The sequence below is a fragment of the Scomber japonicus genome, chromosome 7, assembly GCF_027409825.1.
Source record: "Scomber japonicus isolate fScoJap1 chromosome 7, fScoJap1.pri, whole genome shotgun sequence".
In the NCBI taxonomy this organism is placed as follows: domain Eukaryota; kingdom Metazoa; phylum Chordata; class Actinopteri; order Scombriformes; family Scombridae; genus Scomber; species Scomber japonicus.
The window spans coordinates 21,580,114-21,598,428 of NC_070584.1; the positions used below are offsets into that span (position 1 = coordinate 21,580,114).

The 18,315-nt window shown below is 39.5% G+C and overlaps 1 protein-coding gene across 3 annotated transcripts; it reads right to left on the reverse strand.

The window, feature by feature from the left end:
- Nucleotides 1-712: 712 nt before the first annotated feature.
- On the reverse strand, nt 713-17,497 carry si:zfos-943e10.1 (GRAM domain-containing protein 2B). Of its 3 annotated transcripts, none has more exons than XM_053322488.1 (13): nt 17,306-17,497; nt 7,796-7,969; nt 6,849-6,912; nt 6,551-6,623; nt 6,350-6,453; nt 6,132-6,230; nt 5,884-5,955; nt 5,412-5,480; nt 5,128-5,224; nt 4,731-4,820; nt 4,348-4,447; nt 3,737-3,844; nt 713-2,977 (listed from the first exon to the last, which is right to left on the reverse strand). In XM_053322488.1, the coding sequence occupies exons 1-13, from the start codon at nt 17,395-17,397 to the stop codon at nt 2,959-2,961; spliced, it is 1,161 nt and encodes a 386-aa protein (XP_053178463.1). In that variant the 5' UTR covers nt 17,398-17,497; the 3' UTR covers nt 713-2,958. The 3 variants fall into 3 exon arrangements, with proteins under 3 accessions (XP_053178463.1, XP_053178462.1, XP_053178465.1); XM_053322487.1 differs by having other exon boundaries at nt 7,796-7,972; XM_053322490.1 differs by lacking the exon at nt 17,306-17,497 and adding an exon at nt 11,971-12,117 and having other exon boundaries at nt 7,796-7,972.
- Nucleotides 17,498-18,315: the final 818 nt, after the last annotated feature.

Consider the following 18,315-nt stretch of genomic DNA (forward strand, 5'->3'; position numbering starts at 1 on the left):
TGTTAAGCTGATATTATCATTTGCAATGAAAACAATAACATTCAAAACAAATCCAAATTAGACTATAATGTCTCATACTTTTGGACCCCTACTCTTGTTTAACATCTAAGTATAAAGTAGAACGGTTATGTTGCTCCACTGATTTTACACATACATTTTATATCTGGAGTAATGCAATGTGTGTATCAGGGGAAAAAAGTTGTATGAAGTCTTTTTTGTGACTCCAGATGGTGCATGAATTAGGATTTAAAGTTAAAAAGACTGGAGTTATTTGAGGCGAGTTGCATAGTGGGTAATGTGGTTGCCAGAGAGGGAAAAATGAATGCATGAAATATCTAGTTATCTCTGGTTCTGCTGCATCAGTTTTGACCCTTTGTTCTAAACTGTCCACTGTGACACTGACGATGTTACAGCGGTCTTAGTATATCAATCTATTATAATTCTTACTTTCCCATATCTAGTCTCTCTTAATTCATCAATTTGTATTAAATCCTAATTAACTTTGGTGCAACCATGCATAATTTGTATTGGAAATACTTTATAGTACTGGGATGCTTTCTGGGGTTCAATTTTATGAATATTAAGATTGACTTTTGTGAGAATGTGTTTCACTACATCAAAGTTTGACCCAGACACACATACTTAAAATTAAATTTCCATCCATTTGCTGAAATCTTGTTTGAGTAACAATAAATGGAAAATACACAGATCGTTATTTACTTCGCAACATTTGATTTATTTTGAACAATAGCAAAGCCATCTCACAGAGACTACTTTGAATTACACAGATGCAAATAAATATATATAGGACCATAGTAGAATTACAGACATTACAAAATTATTTACAACACTTTGAATAGTGCAAAACCACACAAATACTGCCCTCATCATTGAGATTCTTGCATTGAGTCCATTCGAGGACAGTGGATGTGTGTGCTGCCCCCTGGTGGGGGAATATAAGAACTGACAGTACTGTGTATGGCATGTTGACAAAAACCTTTTGAGAAACACAAGTATAGAGTCTCCTGTAATGAGATGTGACACAAGTTCACTCACTTGCATTTACATCTTGTCAAGAAGAGCTTCCACAACAAAAGTGATGTTAGATCACTGAGATGTGGAGTGGATATGCATTGTTAGTTTAAAAAGGTCATAAGAGGGTGAATAATGGAAAAAAACAAGCATTCTGAGAAGCTCAATACAGTTATATCAATTAATAAAGTCAAATGTATCATGATGAAAACATAGTGTTCTCTCTCAAAGGGACGTTAGAGAAACCACCAAAGCCTAGATGTACAAAATGTGAATCCCATCACGAGCACTAGACTTTGAAATGAAGAAAGAAAAGCTGAAAACCTAAAACCATGTGGCAGGTAGTGCCCACCACCCCTGAGTGAAAACTTTTTTTTTTTAAAAAAGAAGAAAAAAAAAAGAGAGAGAAAAAAAAAAAGGTCTTAGCACCGTCAGATACCACAGAACACCAGCTTTGCCTTTTCTTCTCAATCCAATCATGGTGCCTTGGATTGTGACACAACACATTTTTAAAGTGCGCTCGCTCGCTTGAGCTCTTTCTTCCACTGACATCTTTGTTTTCTTTTCTTACACAATTTCTTCCTCACAAAACATAAAGCGCCATTTAAAAACAGCACAAAAAAGATAAATTTTTGCCATGCATAATAATTTGTTGCATATTGAAACTTATTTTTGGGACCGCTGTTGAAAACTTGGACCTTATGAGTGGGGTTTTTGAATTCTCCACTTCTACTGACCAGAGTGAGAACACATACAGTATCAGTCAAGTGTCGATATTGCAGACACATGCACGAACATTAGAAATACATTATCGGTGCTACTTTTAATAACCTGAAACTTCTAGAAATGCCACTTGGTCCTCAAGAGGCTAGTCAAAGAAAGACAGTTTTGTACTTCAACATATTGTTGTCATTTCTTTTCCTGGTAGACACCAACAAAAATCTAAACCAGACATCAATCAAACCTCGAAAAGTCGTACACAAAAAGATAACCTCCTTGCGTCCTATTGTACTAAATATTTGTGCATTGATGATGCATTCATCCAGTAGAGACCGGAGGGAAAATAACCTCTGAGCATTGATCATTAAAACAGATTTAAATCATGCCAAAGACGAGGAAAAGTAATACTGCAATCACTGCTGATTGGAGAAAGAGAGAAAGGATAAAGACCATCAGGAGAGGATCAAGCCTAGGTGGGCTGATCTGAAATTTAGAGTTGAGGTATCATCATTTCAACCCACAGCTGATTAGAAAGATAACCATCGAAGAGAAGTACCCAACAGTTACTGAATATAAGGATATAAATGTCTGTTTATACTGCAGGTAGATGGAAGGGTACATAAGAGAGAAAAATCATTTAAAAGTCATGTCTGTGCACTCATGCAAAAAGACGTGCACCGTGTGCATTTTGGCTATGCCTAGCGCTACGTCTCTGATGTTGAGGTGCAATAAATAACCACTACAGCTGGCTTATGCTGATTGGTATAGCCCTGTTCAGACTGCATGCTCAGAGAGAAGAATATGTATGAAGGACAATGGATAACATAATTTCACAGACGTGGATCGGTTTTTGTCAGACAAGTGTCCCGAGCGTGGCACCTTGCTAAGTTAGAGCCGTTTTGGCTTTGGTTTAAATGACGGACACACTGCAACCAGGCAGTGTGTGTAAGCATTTTGGCTCGGCTCTGTGTGAATAAGTCGTGGCATGTCCTTTACCTGCTGCACTAGGAGAAAGTATAGCCCTTCAAGTTAACAAGTTGTCTCTGAAATTGCACAGGTTGGCCACTCTTCCTCTATGCAACAGCTTTGGCCATATTGGGAGCACAGTCTTGAGTACATTAAATTTCTCCCGCTGGATTCTGCTGGAAAAGGCTGAAGTAATCCTCCAATCACAAGTCAACCAATCTCTCCTTCAGTCATTGAGTGTTATGTGTCTTGGTGGTACCTATGGAAAAAATATCAAAAGGAAACCATTAGAGTTGGGCACGACAAAAACGAAACGTCCACTAAATACACACCTAACAATACTACATCATTTAGTTACTGGCACAAAGGCTACACCTTTTAAAGGAATGAAGTTGACCTGTTTCCTTGAAACAGAACAAAGCCAGTTACGCAACAGTGCAAACACCAGAATAAAAGAATATCAGTGTAGATGTCTTTGATATATTATGCAAATATACATAACTATTAAGCAATTAAGCAGTTTCTGCGCATGTCCCCTATACTGTAGACAAGAGTTTTAATGAAGCATCTTATTCCTCAAGCTGTAGCCATTTGCCTCAAGTGATCATGACATCATGTACAGTAACACCACTACTTGATTAGTTAAGTCTTATGCTTGAGGTGAATCGGATGTTTATTTTTTTAGACTCTTGTGAAACTACAGGTGTGAAATCATTGGTTTGTTGAGGAAAAACAATTATTGGAGAAAGAAGATGGTCAATCTTGTCTTTTTTCTTTCTCTCGGACCACCAGATGGCAGTTAAGTTCAGTATTCCACAAAGCGCAGAATCAGGGGACAATTGAGAATAATTTGGATACAAATACATGCAAGTTGTCTGAATTAAAGATACATTCAGACACATTTTAGATAGTGTACAAGCTACCCGCTTAACCTGTGAATCTCTTTTATTTTATGTGAGCTTACGTCAATGAGAGAAAGAAAATAGAAATAGAAACTGTGATGCATAAGACCTCTTACCCGCTCTGTAAAGTGAACTCGGGCAGTGCACCCAAGGATGTCAACTGTTCTTCCAGGGCCACAATACGTAAACCAATGTAGCCTGAAGATAGTAGCAGCAGCACAATCCTGTAAAATAAAAGAAATTATGATAAGTCAAATTTATTGCCACCTTTAAAAAAAATAAATAAAAAAAATCAGATCAACAAGTTTTCCACTGACTGCATCTGACAATTAACTGTTTATTACCCTCGCACTGTTGGCCTGTATCATGTGAGCAGGCAGAAAAACAGTCTTGGCTTTATAAACGATACTCGTGTTAACAGGTGACAGGAAAGTTTAAAAAAAAAAAAGAAGAGACTATTGTGCATTTCTTATATAAGCTATTAAACACCATTTACGAAAACATAAGTTGGCTGGCTAGGATTATTATGTAATGAAATCCTATGAGATCACCTGGTTCATAACTACCAGAACAGGTTTCTGAGATTCTTTAACGTTTCCTGTAAGGAGTGTGACTTTGACATTGAGGCAGATTTAGATTACCACACAGGAAGATAAAGCATTGGATTAAGGGAGAAGGGAGGGTGGGTAGAGAAGACTGAACAGACCAGAAAGACAACGCTACTTACAATATCAAGTAAATGAAGAGTAGGGTGTTGAGGGTGCTGGCCTCTCTCTGAACCAGCAGGGACTTGGCCTTCTCAGTCACATTCCAAACCCACGATCCACCTGAACAATGACAAGGAAATGTGAGGTTAGCGTGAATAACGATAAGTCAGTAAATTGTACCTTTGTTTCCTTCTAACCATCTACAGCATCATACACGTCAACATTTTCACATAGTGAGATCGAAAGTGAAATTATCTCAACATTATGAAAACCATTATCCGGATTTCATATTTGCTAGAACTCATCTGTCTATTTATGGATCACAAGCCACTTTCTGTTGCCAATTTTACTTAGCTAGCAAATTTTGTTAACTGCCCATCTGTGCGGATGTGTGTTTTATTACCTGATACTGACAGTTCCTCAAAAGATGAGCTATCACTCTGCTGCATGTGCAGGTTGTTGAAAGAGGAGTCATTTCCATTAGGCACTGCCTCTGAAGGAGGAATAAAGGAAAAAGGGATCAGTGTTAGACTGCTATTAGACCTTGGACTCTGTCTCAACTGGCCTTGACAGAAATGAGAACAAGAGATAATGGCACCAAAACAAACTGTCAGCACCTAATGATTAGAATTTCCTTCCAATGAAACAAACTTCCGTGAGACAACATAGCACAAGTTACTTTCAATTTTTATTTAACCATACATGATCACTCTAGGTACAGGTAATATTTTTATACTGCCTGTACTGCTTAGCATGTAAACATAAAGTAAAAGGGTTAAGGACTGGTGTTGACCTCTCACCTCTGAGTGGTCTGTGCAGGGTCTGCTCCTGTAATAACTGCAACTCAGCACCATCGAACTGGTCAAAGCTGTCATCCAGACTCGACTGGCTGGAGTTCTATCAAAGGAAAACAATCAGAAATTACTTCATGATTTATGATTCACCAAATTTTTCTAACCCGCCACAGTGGCAGTAGCTTCCCATAATTCACCCATATTTACAATTCTAATAATTACGTTAAATATTGAGACCAATGACAGTAACAAAGTTTTCACTCTGCAATATAAAAGAAGAAGTCTCTCACCACAAGTTTGCTCTTGTCAAAGCTGTTCTCAGCAGAGGAGAAGATAGGGCTACTATTTGTGCTGCCATCCTGTAACAGAAAGAAACATTTAGCAAAGTAGGTGACATTTTAAAAAGGTGCTTATTAGGAAGTTAGTCAAATACATTTGAGTCTGTCTGAATGCACAGACACCGTGCATGAATCACAAAAGAACCAAAATGTTTACATATATGCAACAGCGTTACATCAGCGTTCAGTTGCAACACTGAATACATGGGATTCTGTAATAAGCAAATGTACTTTGTTGCAATAATGCTGCTCACCGTTAAAGGCTTTAAACCTTGTGGCTACGTTTGTGATGCAAAACAATTGTATCAATGCTTTCTGTTAAATCTAAATGTGAAAGCGTCATGTACAGCTTTTCCTCTTCATGGTCAATTGCAGAACATTTGAATATCTGAGAGCTTTTAAACATTTGACCTGAACCACTCACCTCTATCTGAGGAGACACTGAACGTAGCAGCTGATAACATGATTCTCTGTTCCGCAAAGACACAAACAGGTACTGGACAATGAGAGAAAAGAGAGAGAAAAAAATAGAATATTAGCCAACATAAAATACTTGCAGTTCATCATCAGACTAGGTTATAAAGCAATGTTCAATGTGGTTGAACAAAGCTTCCAGTTGAATGGGTTCATCAGATGTTTTGTGAGACGGTTGTGTGAGGCTGAGAAACTGACCTTGTCTCCTTCTGTGGTTCGTATTGACAAGGCATTGGGTACGAGCAAAGCTGTGTTCTGCTTCTTCACTATGTGGATGCAGGAAACTGGAATCACTACCTGGCAAGAGCAAACACAGAAAATATATAATTTTACTTTTGGTGGAATTAAGTGATACAATAGGGATGATGAAAATCAAAGCCTAATGAAATGAGGACCAAGGCTGAGCTGCTGCATACCCTTGTGTCCTTGAGCAGAACTGAGGAGTAGAAACAGGCGTGGGTGTCAGTGATGTACAGCCGACCATGGTAGGGCACTTCCTTCTGCAGGGCACAGATGTATGCTACAAAAGGAAGGGGAGCACACACATTTTTTCAGGTCTACACATTTCTTGCACAGATTAAGGTTTTTATTTTTTCATTTCATTTCTGTCTACTTACCATGTAGCAAGTCTTCACACTCAGGAATGTCTGGAAACAACTTGTGGAATGTCTTGTTGTGCTTTGTGAAACTCTAAAAGAAAGAAGAGGAAATTGTAGAAGAAGAAATGTAAATCAAAAGGACAGGACACTTAAGATGATAAGTAGACGGTACCTGTCTTGGCTCAAGAGCACATTTGAGTGAGTAGCTTGGGGCCACATTCACTTAAGACAGAATGTTTTCTCTTTCACCAAAAATAATTACCATGAGACCCTTTTATTTCCTCAGATATCTAAATTAAAATGATGGCGTACTTACACTTTGTGTACCAGTGCCCTCGGTCTTCTCAAAGCCTTTGCTGTCGACTTCAAAGGTCTGTGACCTGCAGAAACCAAAAGAACTGCTGTTACTTCAAAAGGAAGTCTGTGGCTTCAACAGACGTGAGAAAATAAAGACACCAGGATGGCACACTGCAACGCTATAGTGTGCATGTATTTTCAGACCTGCTATGGCTGTTATTAATAGGCAGAGCTGCACTAACGTGAGAAATGTGAGTTGTTGTTGTTTAACAGGTACTTGTCGTGTACTGGAAAATGTTCTGTACGGCACCAGAGGTGAACATTAAAAGCATCACAGACAACAACTTTAATCTTTAAAAAGCAATAAAGATGAAGGCAATTTTGACTTAAAATGTAACTGGTGGATGTTTTCCCATATTTGCAGCAAAGATGTGCTTAGGTAATGTGGGAGAGTGTTCTTACGGACTAATCTAATTTCTTGTATGATTAGATTATGTGCTAAAAGTAGATTAACGATCATTCTGCTATGTAGCCAGCAGGAGAACGATTTCTCTTCATACCGGCAAATATTACTAATCTACTTCAAACATCTGAATCATGTGACAGGACAGTTAGTCTACAACTGCTGTGCAGTCATGAGTGTGTCATGACTTAACAACAGCTGACGGCTCGGCCAAGTCTTGTGATGCATGTTCAGAATAGCTGCGAGTCTCCACTACATCAAACGTTGAATTTCATGCATTTCCAGACTGTGCACGATTTTTTGAATCCATCTCTTTAGACTTTTAAAAGTGTGCAGGTTTCATCAGATTATAGAGAAGTCAGATAATCTGCTGGCAAGAACATCTGTGTAATTGAGCAAATAGTCACAGAGATAAGGCTAATCAAAAAAATAGAGCTTCTCCATGTCCTACAGACATCTTGTGACATTATATTTAATTCTCAAACATTCCCAATCACTCATACCTGATGGCTACTTGTCTGGTGAGGGTTTTTTGCTGTTGCTGGATCTCAAGCTCGGCAGCCTCCAGGCTCAAGGCTTTCCTGGTCTCCAACTTCTTGATGCTGCCATTGCTTAAGCTGCTCCTGCTTTTCTTCACCTTGGCCGGCAGCCCACCACCACTGCTCTCCACTGGGTAGCTGCTGGACATTGGAAAAGACACAACAGCTTCAGCAACATGCAGAACAGTGTTTCAGAACCACTTTCATGTTACATACACAATGAGCATGTAGACTTATTTTTGGAAGAGATTAACTTGACACACAGACCCAAGACACTCACTGATGGAGCTCATCACCTCTTTACATTCAAAAATAGCACAACTCTATAATTTCACAGTAAGATAAAAACTTAATCACAGATGATTAATAGAAGGCAGCTTCTGATGACAAATTTAACATAAAACTAGATGAAGTCCAGATGAGAAGTCAACAAACACCAATCAAATTCTCCCATATCTTCTCTGCAATGACGTCAGTCTCCTCTACAGAGCGTTATCATCTAAAGTCAGAGTCAGACTGATAGCTCAGTACTCTGACTCCACATCAACCATTTAGTTACTTCCAGTTAGAAACCATCATATAGGTCTAATCACTCCATTTCTACTAAAAATTTAAGCTATATGATTTTTCAGATGAAAGGGCTTATCTTTACGATGTGATGGAAAAGGTTAAACTTTTCCAAATCACAAAGCTGTAATGATAGCAGTTGCGTCAGCGCTCTGGCTATATGATTACACCTCACAGCTGCTTTACAAGCCGATCAACGCAGGCTCATACTCTAAAACCGACCGGCCTCTCCAAATATGCCACTTCAATAGACTGTAAAAAACCAAGGTTGTAGGATTTACTGCAGCCAATAATCTTTTTAAAGGCCACGGCCTGTCCTTGACAAAGAACTTAAGTGCCACAAATTCAAGTCACAACACAAGACAATTTTACCATCAGAGTATACAAAAACCAACAACAAAGACCACCTTACCTTGTAAACTTCAATCTCTTTGATGAACGAAAGCTCATATACCTACTGACAGTAGGCATCTCCTCTTCTTAACAGAAAAACAAACACTATTCACTACAAGTTATACTCGCCGGCCTCACGTCATTAATGCTGAGAAGTTCCAAAATAGTAAACAAGCAAAAATAATAAAAACACTAACCCTAACTCAAAAAAAAAAAGTTTTAATAGTCCTCTTATGTTCTAAACGTGGGCTAAAATATGAGTTTTTGTGCTAGTTAAGCCTCGCTCCTGTACCACATCCTGCCAGAAAAAACAGTTGCTGTGTTGTTATATGAATGTGCTGGCAAAGAGGAAGCCACTTTGTGCTGAGAATGGTGTGACACTCCGTAGTGGGTGACGTCAAACTCAACCACTCCCCCAAAGTCAAATAGGCATGAAAGAGGCACACACACACGCACACACACACACAGTGAAACACAGGCAGTGGCATGTTCAAGAAGACGAGGCCTAACCCTTAATAAGCTTCTGCTGACAAATATTATTCAATATCAAAATCCTTTCTTGTTCGGATCTGTTCTGGGAGACAAGGCATGACCGAAGACCTTTAAAAAAAAACCAGCTTGTGCTTGTGAGACGGACAGTGAAATACTTCTGAGGTGCTCAGACTGGCCCATCTGGCCTGAACAAGGAGTGGTGCATTAGCTGCGTTTTTCCTTCAGGCAATGAATCTTAATCAAGGATGAGATGAAAAAAGAAAAGAAAAAAAAACAGTCTTCCATAACCTCACTCAATATGTTTAAAAAGAAAAGGCTGAGCATTTGAGAAACAAACAAAACACTCGACAACTGGCTGAATTTTTTAGTGCATGCTTAATTCCAGTACGTTTAAAAAAGAAAGAAAAAACTGGAAAAAAAAACACTCAACAACAAGCTGAGTTTTTTAGTGCATGCTTAATTCCTGGGGGAAAAAAAAAAACTTTACAGACGACATTCTTGAAGGAGTGTATGCTACTTTCTTTTAACCTGTCACTAACCCTCTGTGTCATATTTGAATAATTTCTCCACCGTGTCACCTGAGTAATCAGGGTAAAGGTCAGGAGGAAAAGAAAAAAACAAACAAACATAAATTGCAGCGTCTGCTGGATGACTACCCTGTCATTAAGTTTGAATGCATTAACCAGACATCCAACCCTGTTATTAAACACTTCACATCGGCACGAGTGGAAAATGAGATTTTCACCTTTGAAGTGAAACATTTCCACAAATATTTTGTATATTTTTGGATTTTATAAGTTGTATCTCCACCAGGATACGTTGCCCCTATGAAGATATAAAAAAGGTAATAATGGTAAACAACTGATGTTTTATGTGATAAAGAGAAATGCTTTCCCTGGTCACCAACAAGCTTCAAATCTACCAATCCAGTTCACTTTTTATCTAATTAGAGAAAGGATAAGGCACATACAATTAAACAACCACCTTAATTAATCGTGCTCTGAACAGGGTGTTATAGAGTCTCCTCTCCTAGTGCACGTTGCCTGTTTTTAAAAAGCAGCTACTGAGACCGACATCTAGACCAACGCTGTGACAACTACTCTGTCTGTGCTCACCTGACCTACTTCCACCAGACGAGAGGTTAAAGTAACATGACAATAGAGACAGTTTTCAAAAAGGATCAAATGTTTGAATTTCTCAACAACTTCCTCTCTGTGTTACGATTAAGTGTAACCATTAACAGGGTCCAACTGCAAGAATTTCCTGCAGCACTCAGGAAGTATTGCTAGTTGTTTGAAGAGGGCATTTTCTATATTTACAAAAGAAAGCAAAAAATCTCAACTTCAGGTTTGCATTTTTTCTGCTGCTTGTCTGTGCTCCAATATTTTTTTTAAAGCAAAGAAAACACTGCATTCTTTGGTGATATTGTCACTAAAAGGTCATGATATTATTCATTTGACAAGTATCTGCAACCGAGTCAACTTCACATCTCTGCCATTTATGTTAATACAAACAAAAAGTCTGGGACTCAGCCAACTCTATTGTATATTATCATACCTAAAAGTTTCCAGGAAACTCTGCCAGTGTCATTACAGTGGCAGGTTGTATTAAAAGTACTTTTTAGAAAGAGAAACAGCCCAAAGTTCATCATCCAACAGTGAAACATTAATGTACGTTTTATTTCATGCCAAACTTATCAAGATTGTCTCAATGGAAAAAAAGAGAGCGAGTCCAACAGCCTATAAAAGTGTTCAAGGCCAAAGCCATCAAAAGTGCACACGTACATAGCAGTAAAAAGTTACCAAAATGTTACACCATAGAAAAAACCCTCACCTTATAATGACCTGTGTGATATAATTAACTGATGTTTCTTTATGACCACATTCACCTCTTACTAAAGTGGAGGAGGCCTCTCTGAAATTAGTAAGAAATGGGCAGACTGAGGCTTTGACCTCTGACCTACTTCTTCTACTTCTTCACTGTGTCAAAAACTACCTGGTTGAAAACAAAGCTGGGCCTGGTCCGGGGCGAAGCTCGGGTATATCAGAGTACCTGGAACAAGTGGATTAACTCATATATAGGAGGGGCATCGCTCCAACTTGTGGAACGCCACGGCACGGAGCGAAACATCACATGATGAAAGTATGGCACGTCGTGTGAAATACAGATTACTGACAAACTCATAGCAGTGGATGTTTTTTTTTTTTTTTTTTTTAATTTGCATTAGTTCTGGTGTTATCCTTAGCGGACCACAAGAAAATCACTTCATCGCAGAGTCTCGATAGCCATCAGCTGTGACCGCTGAGAAAACAAGTCAGTTGAACTACAAGGATCCGCGACACGGTGTGCAATAAAACGATAGACGTGATATTTTATCGTCTTAGATTTCAAATATCATAATATGGTGATATGGAATAAGTGTCTTTTCCTACTTTTAAAAGCTGCACTGCAACTTTCTGAGCTTAACAGGCCTTTACACACTTAGTCATTATATCCACATTACTGATGATTATTTATCAAAAATCTCATTGCATACATATTTTGTGAAAGTACCGGTAGTCAACTCTACAATATTATCAAAATATCATTATTGAGCGATTTGGCCAAAAATATTGTGATAGCCCTACTGATCCTGATCTGCGACACAGTCTGAGATGAATAACTAGACACATATTTGCTCGCCTTACCTTCCCAAATCCTCGAAGCAATGACAACTGGCCACAGCACCCTTCGACAAGCTTTTCCCTTTCTCCATCACTAACTAACCAATGTTTCCCCCTTTCACCTTTTCCGCAAAGTATCTAAGAAGCTTGAAGCTGCTCCACTGCTGTCGGACACAGCCAAATGACAGTGAATGGTAGCAGTGCCACTTTTGCACTTAGACCTTGAGCATTGGCAAGCAAACGTAATGGGTGTAAAGGTCTATTCTTTTTACTGCAACAGTTTAGAGAACCCAAGAGAGGAACGTGAGCATAGTACCTGAAATATAAAAGCAGGGGAGGGAGAGGGAGAGAGAGAGAGAGAGAGAGAGAGAGAGAGAGAGAGAGAGAGAGAGAGAGAGAGAAATAAAGGGGTGAAAATAAAGAGAAGTAGCAAAATGGTTGGGTTTCCCCTCCCGAGCTTGTTTGTCTTTCCTGAAGCAGCCCCGTGTTGTTGTGGGAAAAAAAGGAGTAACAGTGCAAATGTGAGAGGGGTGAGGGACATATTGCTAGGTTATTCTCAGCTTTAAAAAAAGGCCTCACAAACAATCAATAGCCTGTTTGTGACAATAGTACGCTCATAGCCTTTGTGGAGGGGTGTAAATAAGGGGGGGGGGGGGGGGTATTTGCCACATGAATATTTGGGTGGGGCCGGAGAAAGTGTAATCATTTTCTAAAAAAAGTAAAAAATAATCTAGTAAAGTGTAAATGTAGCAGACCCTCGTTTCATTCATAGACGTCAGCTGAGAGCCGCCGTTCATCAATAGGTTGTTCCCTCTGACATCACCATCCAGGAAACTCAATCACATAGATAAGCAGCTGATAAACAGATAGTGATGCTCCTGCTCACAAAACACATGCTACTCATTCGTGTTGTGTAACAACAATGGAAAATATTAATGTTGGGCTTGTAGGCTAACCCCTGATGTTAAAGATTTAAAAAGTGTTTATGCTTAAATTCAGCGTTCACTTCTTGCACTGTTTATCCTGATTGCACAAGAACACTTTGTGAATTTCTTCCGAGATAATGAAGTTAAGATTTCACAACATATAGTTCACAAAAAAAGAGATAATCAATGTAAACGTCATGTTTTTTTCCATTTCCCGCACCATCGTCTCAATAAAAAGATAAGATAGTTCCTGCTGTGTAGTTGTAAAATGTTTTAATAAGACTGTGACTCCATCTGGACCTCCTAGATCAACCTTCATCATTTCATTGTTTTAACTTGGGGGCTGTTTTTGGTAAAAAGTCTCACTTTGTTGCTTTTGTAGCAGAGATGACTCTTTTTGGTCTGTCCAGCTTGATGAATACATCATATAATGTGAACATACTGCATAACAGCATCATAATACCTGCAAAGTGGACATTCACTTCATACAATAAATCAAATATATATGTGTACATAATGTACTCTATGAGCTTGTATACTTCCTTCTGTTTGTCAATCTTCATTTTATTGACAGATTTTCGCAAGGCCTTTGACTTCCTGCTATCGTGAAAGCTTTTAAAATAACTCACACTTGTCGAACTATGCAGAGTGTTTTTGTGGCACAGTGTAGCTGTGGTGGCGAGAGTGAACTGAACTGCTGCTGTTGGGTGTAAAATGTAAACACTCACCCTAGTATTATGTCAAACTTGGTAGGAAATTGTTCTTTCTATTGCAGCAAAAAAATATACATTTAATCTATGCTGGATTAATAAACAGTAGCACGATGTTTGCTTACATGCAAATTCACTGGGAAAGCAGCTTTGAATTGGGCTGAGGGCTGATTTCTCTTGCACAGTACATTTCAGCCAGCTACAGATGTCCTCTGGGTATAAAGTTATGATGTTTTAATTTGTTGTCCCGAGTGAGACAGATGATCCCAAAAGTCCTGCTGCTGACGTCAGCGGGGGCTGCACTGTTGGCACTTCTGTAAATTATGCTTATGTCTGAGCTACAGCCAACATTAGTGAGCCCCGGGCTCGCATGAGAAGGCTGAGAAAAGTTTTATTTACACAAAATCTCTGAGGATAAACAGGACCAAATAGTGTGAGGGCCCCATCTCCTGGACAGCTATGGATCATTTTTTTTCTACACAAGAAGCAGTAATTCCCTATCATCCAACCGAATCCGGATGATTTCAAAACAGCTGAGTGTTGCCAAATTGGACTATCGAGGTGTTAAAGCTTTTGCAAAACAAAGTAGTTCAGCAAATTCAACACAACCACATATTTACAGTCTGAGAGTCTTAATCTGTAATAATCTAGTTTGTCCCACTTTATGACAACTAAGTAACAAAGAAACAAACAAATAACTGGCAGACTGAGAAAATTAACATATTCTAGACTGAAAGTGATAGTGTACTGAAGCTTCAGTAGAGTACACAGGACTCAGTAGGGGCAGGGAATCGAGCCAGTGGTCATGGCAAAAAAAAAAAAAACAACAAAAAAAAAATTGCAGCCTGTGGCGCCCTGCCAGGACTCAGTCTGCAGGAAAACTGTGTGTGTGTGTGCCAAGTGGAGCACAGTGTGTGTATGTGTTACAGAATAAGCGCGTGTGTGTGTGTGTTTGAGTGGGAAGTCATGCAGCACCTCCGTCCACTTCCACTGTGCTAACTGGGCACAGAGACAGAGAGGTTCTTTCTTCAAGGCGTCTCAGTGGACTCTCAGTGATCAGGCATGTGAGCAGCAGGGATTGTCTGGCGTGATGGTGGCTGGAAAATACCACCTGACTATCAAATCATTAAATACGGTAAAAGTAGGCCACTCTACTGTAAACAAGGGTGGCTGCGATTTAATCTACAGTAAAAAATGTTTTTGTTTTTTTTTTAAATCTCAGCTTCCAAAACTATTTCATGTGTCAAAGCCATTTCCAAATGAGTGTCACTAAAACCTACAATCCAGTTTACAGCTAATATACATGCACCTGTCTTACATTTCCAGATGGTTTTAGTAGAGAGATTCATCCATGTACCATTGAGGGAAAAGTGTGTACAGGCCTCTACAGCAGGCTCACCTGGTCAGTCACCTGTTCTTGAGTGCTGATCCCATAGTTAATCTAGTTAGGTTACACATCACTAATCTGGTTAGATACGGTGTTGATGTTTTCTTTCTTAGTGTTTTAACACCATACCAAATATTATCTGCTTATCAAAGCTGAGAGAAACACTGACATGGTTTACCTTGTGTTTTTGGGATGCATAACATGTCTAAAACGAGCTTGAGCCATGTCAACTAACTATATTGGGTGAAATTCACCAAGTTACTGTGAGAACCAAAAGGGGAAACAGCAGAGGATAACATAACCTTTAGTCTGTTATAAGGGCAGAGTGGTCATTAGCGTTAGCCTGACAGAGGCAACACATAGCTTCAACTGTGACTAGCTGGATAGTACGAAACCCTTCATTTAGCGAGAAAAGTCCTGCAGATGTGGTTTTCATCCTCAAACATGGGCTTTCCTCCTTGCCTGCAGCACATCTCATAATTTAGACTTACACAGTCTTCACTGCCCACAGCAGGCAACCAAGCGCTTTCCTGGGAGCATCTTCCCGGAGCCAACAGGACGCCTGCAAAGCTGCCCCACCCAGACTATTCCAGGATCCTCCAAATCTGCAAGCTTTGCAGTAATACCATGTTCTTCCCTACTTCCCTACTGCAACAACACATTTCCTACTTTTGTGACTGTGTGCAATGCAAACCTGTTTGCAAAGCAAATTATAATGAGCTGGCAAGTGGGTGTTCAGCTTTTAAAAAGGCATGCAATGTATTAAACCCTAACTTCAACTAATTTTCACTCTTCAAACCAATATTTGTATTACTTTTTTTGGCATTTTAACTTTAATTAGGTAGCTTTACATATACAGGGAGAAATAGAGACATTATAAGACAGAGTCATATATTTATGACTGTGTTGTGGAAACAGATAATCTCTTCACATACCACACTACAGACACACCACCACTATGCTGATAACCAGCAGGCAAGTCTGATTGGTGGGGCCCCTTGCACTCCAGTAAAAGGCTATCTATGGGGAGGAAAGTGAAACGCAAAGTACGAACAGTGAGATACAGGGAGCATTTATATAACACCATGTACCACCTGTGGTCGACTCATGGGAGCTAAAAATAGGCTTTTCTGAGAAAACAACTTGCTCTTCCCATGGGAGATGTGTGTGTATGTATTTCCCTGGGGGGAGGGAGCAACAAAATATATGTGTACTGCATGTGTAAGAGAGTGAATGTGATTGTGCATAATCGTGTCTCAGCTAGGCTGGTCAGCTGTGGATCACAACAGGACTGGATTGTCTGAGATCATCTTGGAAGAACAAATGGTGAGGCCAATTTGACCCACTTACGCCAGTGGATGAAGTCACAAAGTCATGATTTCTTAGTCGGAGGCATAAGAGATTAAGGACCAACCAGATCTGGACTAGCCTTTCCTTTCTACTCCATGTAATGCTGTTTGTTTACGTCGCTAGGAATAGATTAGCCAGCTATTGGACACAAACAACACACATAATACAACATGTTGTATTATGTATAAGGTTGATGTGGGTCAATCTTTGTGTTGTTTGTGTTCTTGAAAATGAGTTTGATGGGAAAACAAACAGAACAGTACAAGTGAAATCCCCTGCCTTGTTTTTTTTTAAACATCCTCCAGCAAAAGTACTTAACAGGAAGCCCAATGTGAAAGCACAGCACTTCTTCATAATTCTCACCCATACACGTGTTATTGCTTTCATATCTGGGCAGCAGCCTGTTTTCACATATGTGAAAAGACATCTTCTGATACTGTTGGGCACACTGTCAGTCATTTTCTTTATATCCTTAGATGAACAGCTGAATAAACCACTAAGCTAGCATGTTAATACATGTAACCTACGTGTATAGACTCTCCAGTATGGGCTGTACTAATGTTGCTTACATTACACTACTAAGGCACTGATGCTCCAAACAACCATTGTGAGTTTATTTCTGACTTAGAGATCAACAATTACTGTTTTTAGGGTTTCATTTCAATGTCAGTGACTGTAACTGGTTGTAACACAGTAGCTGAGGGTAATTGAGTTAAATGCCAACGCGTCTTCAACAGGGCGGACGGCTAAAACTAGCTAGCATCATCTACCTACTGGCAAGACACATTCTTCATTCAAAATGCGTACAAAAGACATTTCTTCCTGATTCCGTGACAAACAATACACAGATCTGATATAACACAGTTACTTTTTTTTTTATCGGAAAGACTGTTAATAGCAAGATAACGCTAACCCGTTAGCACCCACCCAGTGGATGATGCTCACCGGCAGATAGCGGTTCAGCTAGCCACATTCATTCCACTCACCTCTCTTTCATGAAGTGCTTGATTCTGACAATGGCCTTTTCGTCAATCTTCCTCAAGAAGGTTTTCAATCGTTCTCTCTTGTTTTCCAGCATTCTTCCCTCAGCCAGTGGTGGTCGGTTCGTGTAGAATCGACGCTCCACGCCAAACTCCACTGCTCTTGTTAGAGGCTTCTGCTTTTTTTTTTTTTTCCTCTCTCTCTCTCCTCATTCCCTCAACGGCTGATTAAGATAATGAGCTTAAATCGGACCAAGTCAGGCAGCCAGTCAGCATCGACAACGACGAAGGAAAGAATGGTCATGTCAGACTGATCATCCAATCAGAACGGGGTAGTTGGTCTGGACCGACCGCCCATTACCTTATATGGAGGCTGGGGCGTTCCTTATCCAGTCATACACAAGGTAAGGCCTGTGTTATTATTGCACTCGCCTGGTCTTTGTAATCAATAATTTACGTGTGGTTTTAACATTTCACGTGTGTGCAACAGGGCGAATACACTGTATGCTTTAACAATAACGCGCCACATTTGCCACATCACACTTAATCCTACTCCAAAGCTGAGAAAATAACTGTACTGGTATAGGCTACATTAGGGTGGGGCTGTAGCTAGTATTGTTTTACATACTGTTTTACATCTACAAATAGAAGGCTGAATTTTATTATGCACACTTTCTATTGTCAATAGTAACAATAGCACACATCCATCTGAAAATCTACTATTGTAAATGATCTTAAATACATCAATACACAAAGGCGCAATAAATTACAATATGTGTTTTGTTTGTATGAGCCACAAAAGCTGCCTGCTTCTGCCATTAAAAGGTGAAATTGCTTCAAAGTCATGCATCATAATGAAACCAATGAGCATTTACTTGAATTCTTACGAAGGGAGGCAGAAGCCACTGACTCAGAAAGTTTGTCAATTGCTCAGCAGGTGGCTTTTATTCTAATGGCACAGCATGAATCCTTTTAGCATTGTGCCAGCAGCTAATGAAGGGCCAAGTCTCTCACCT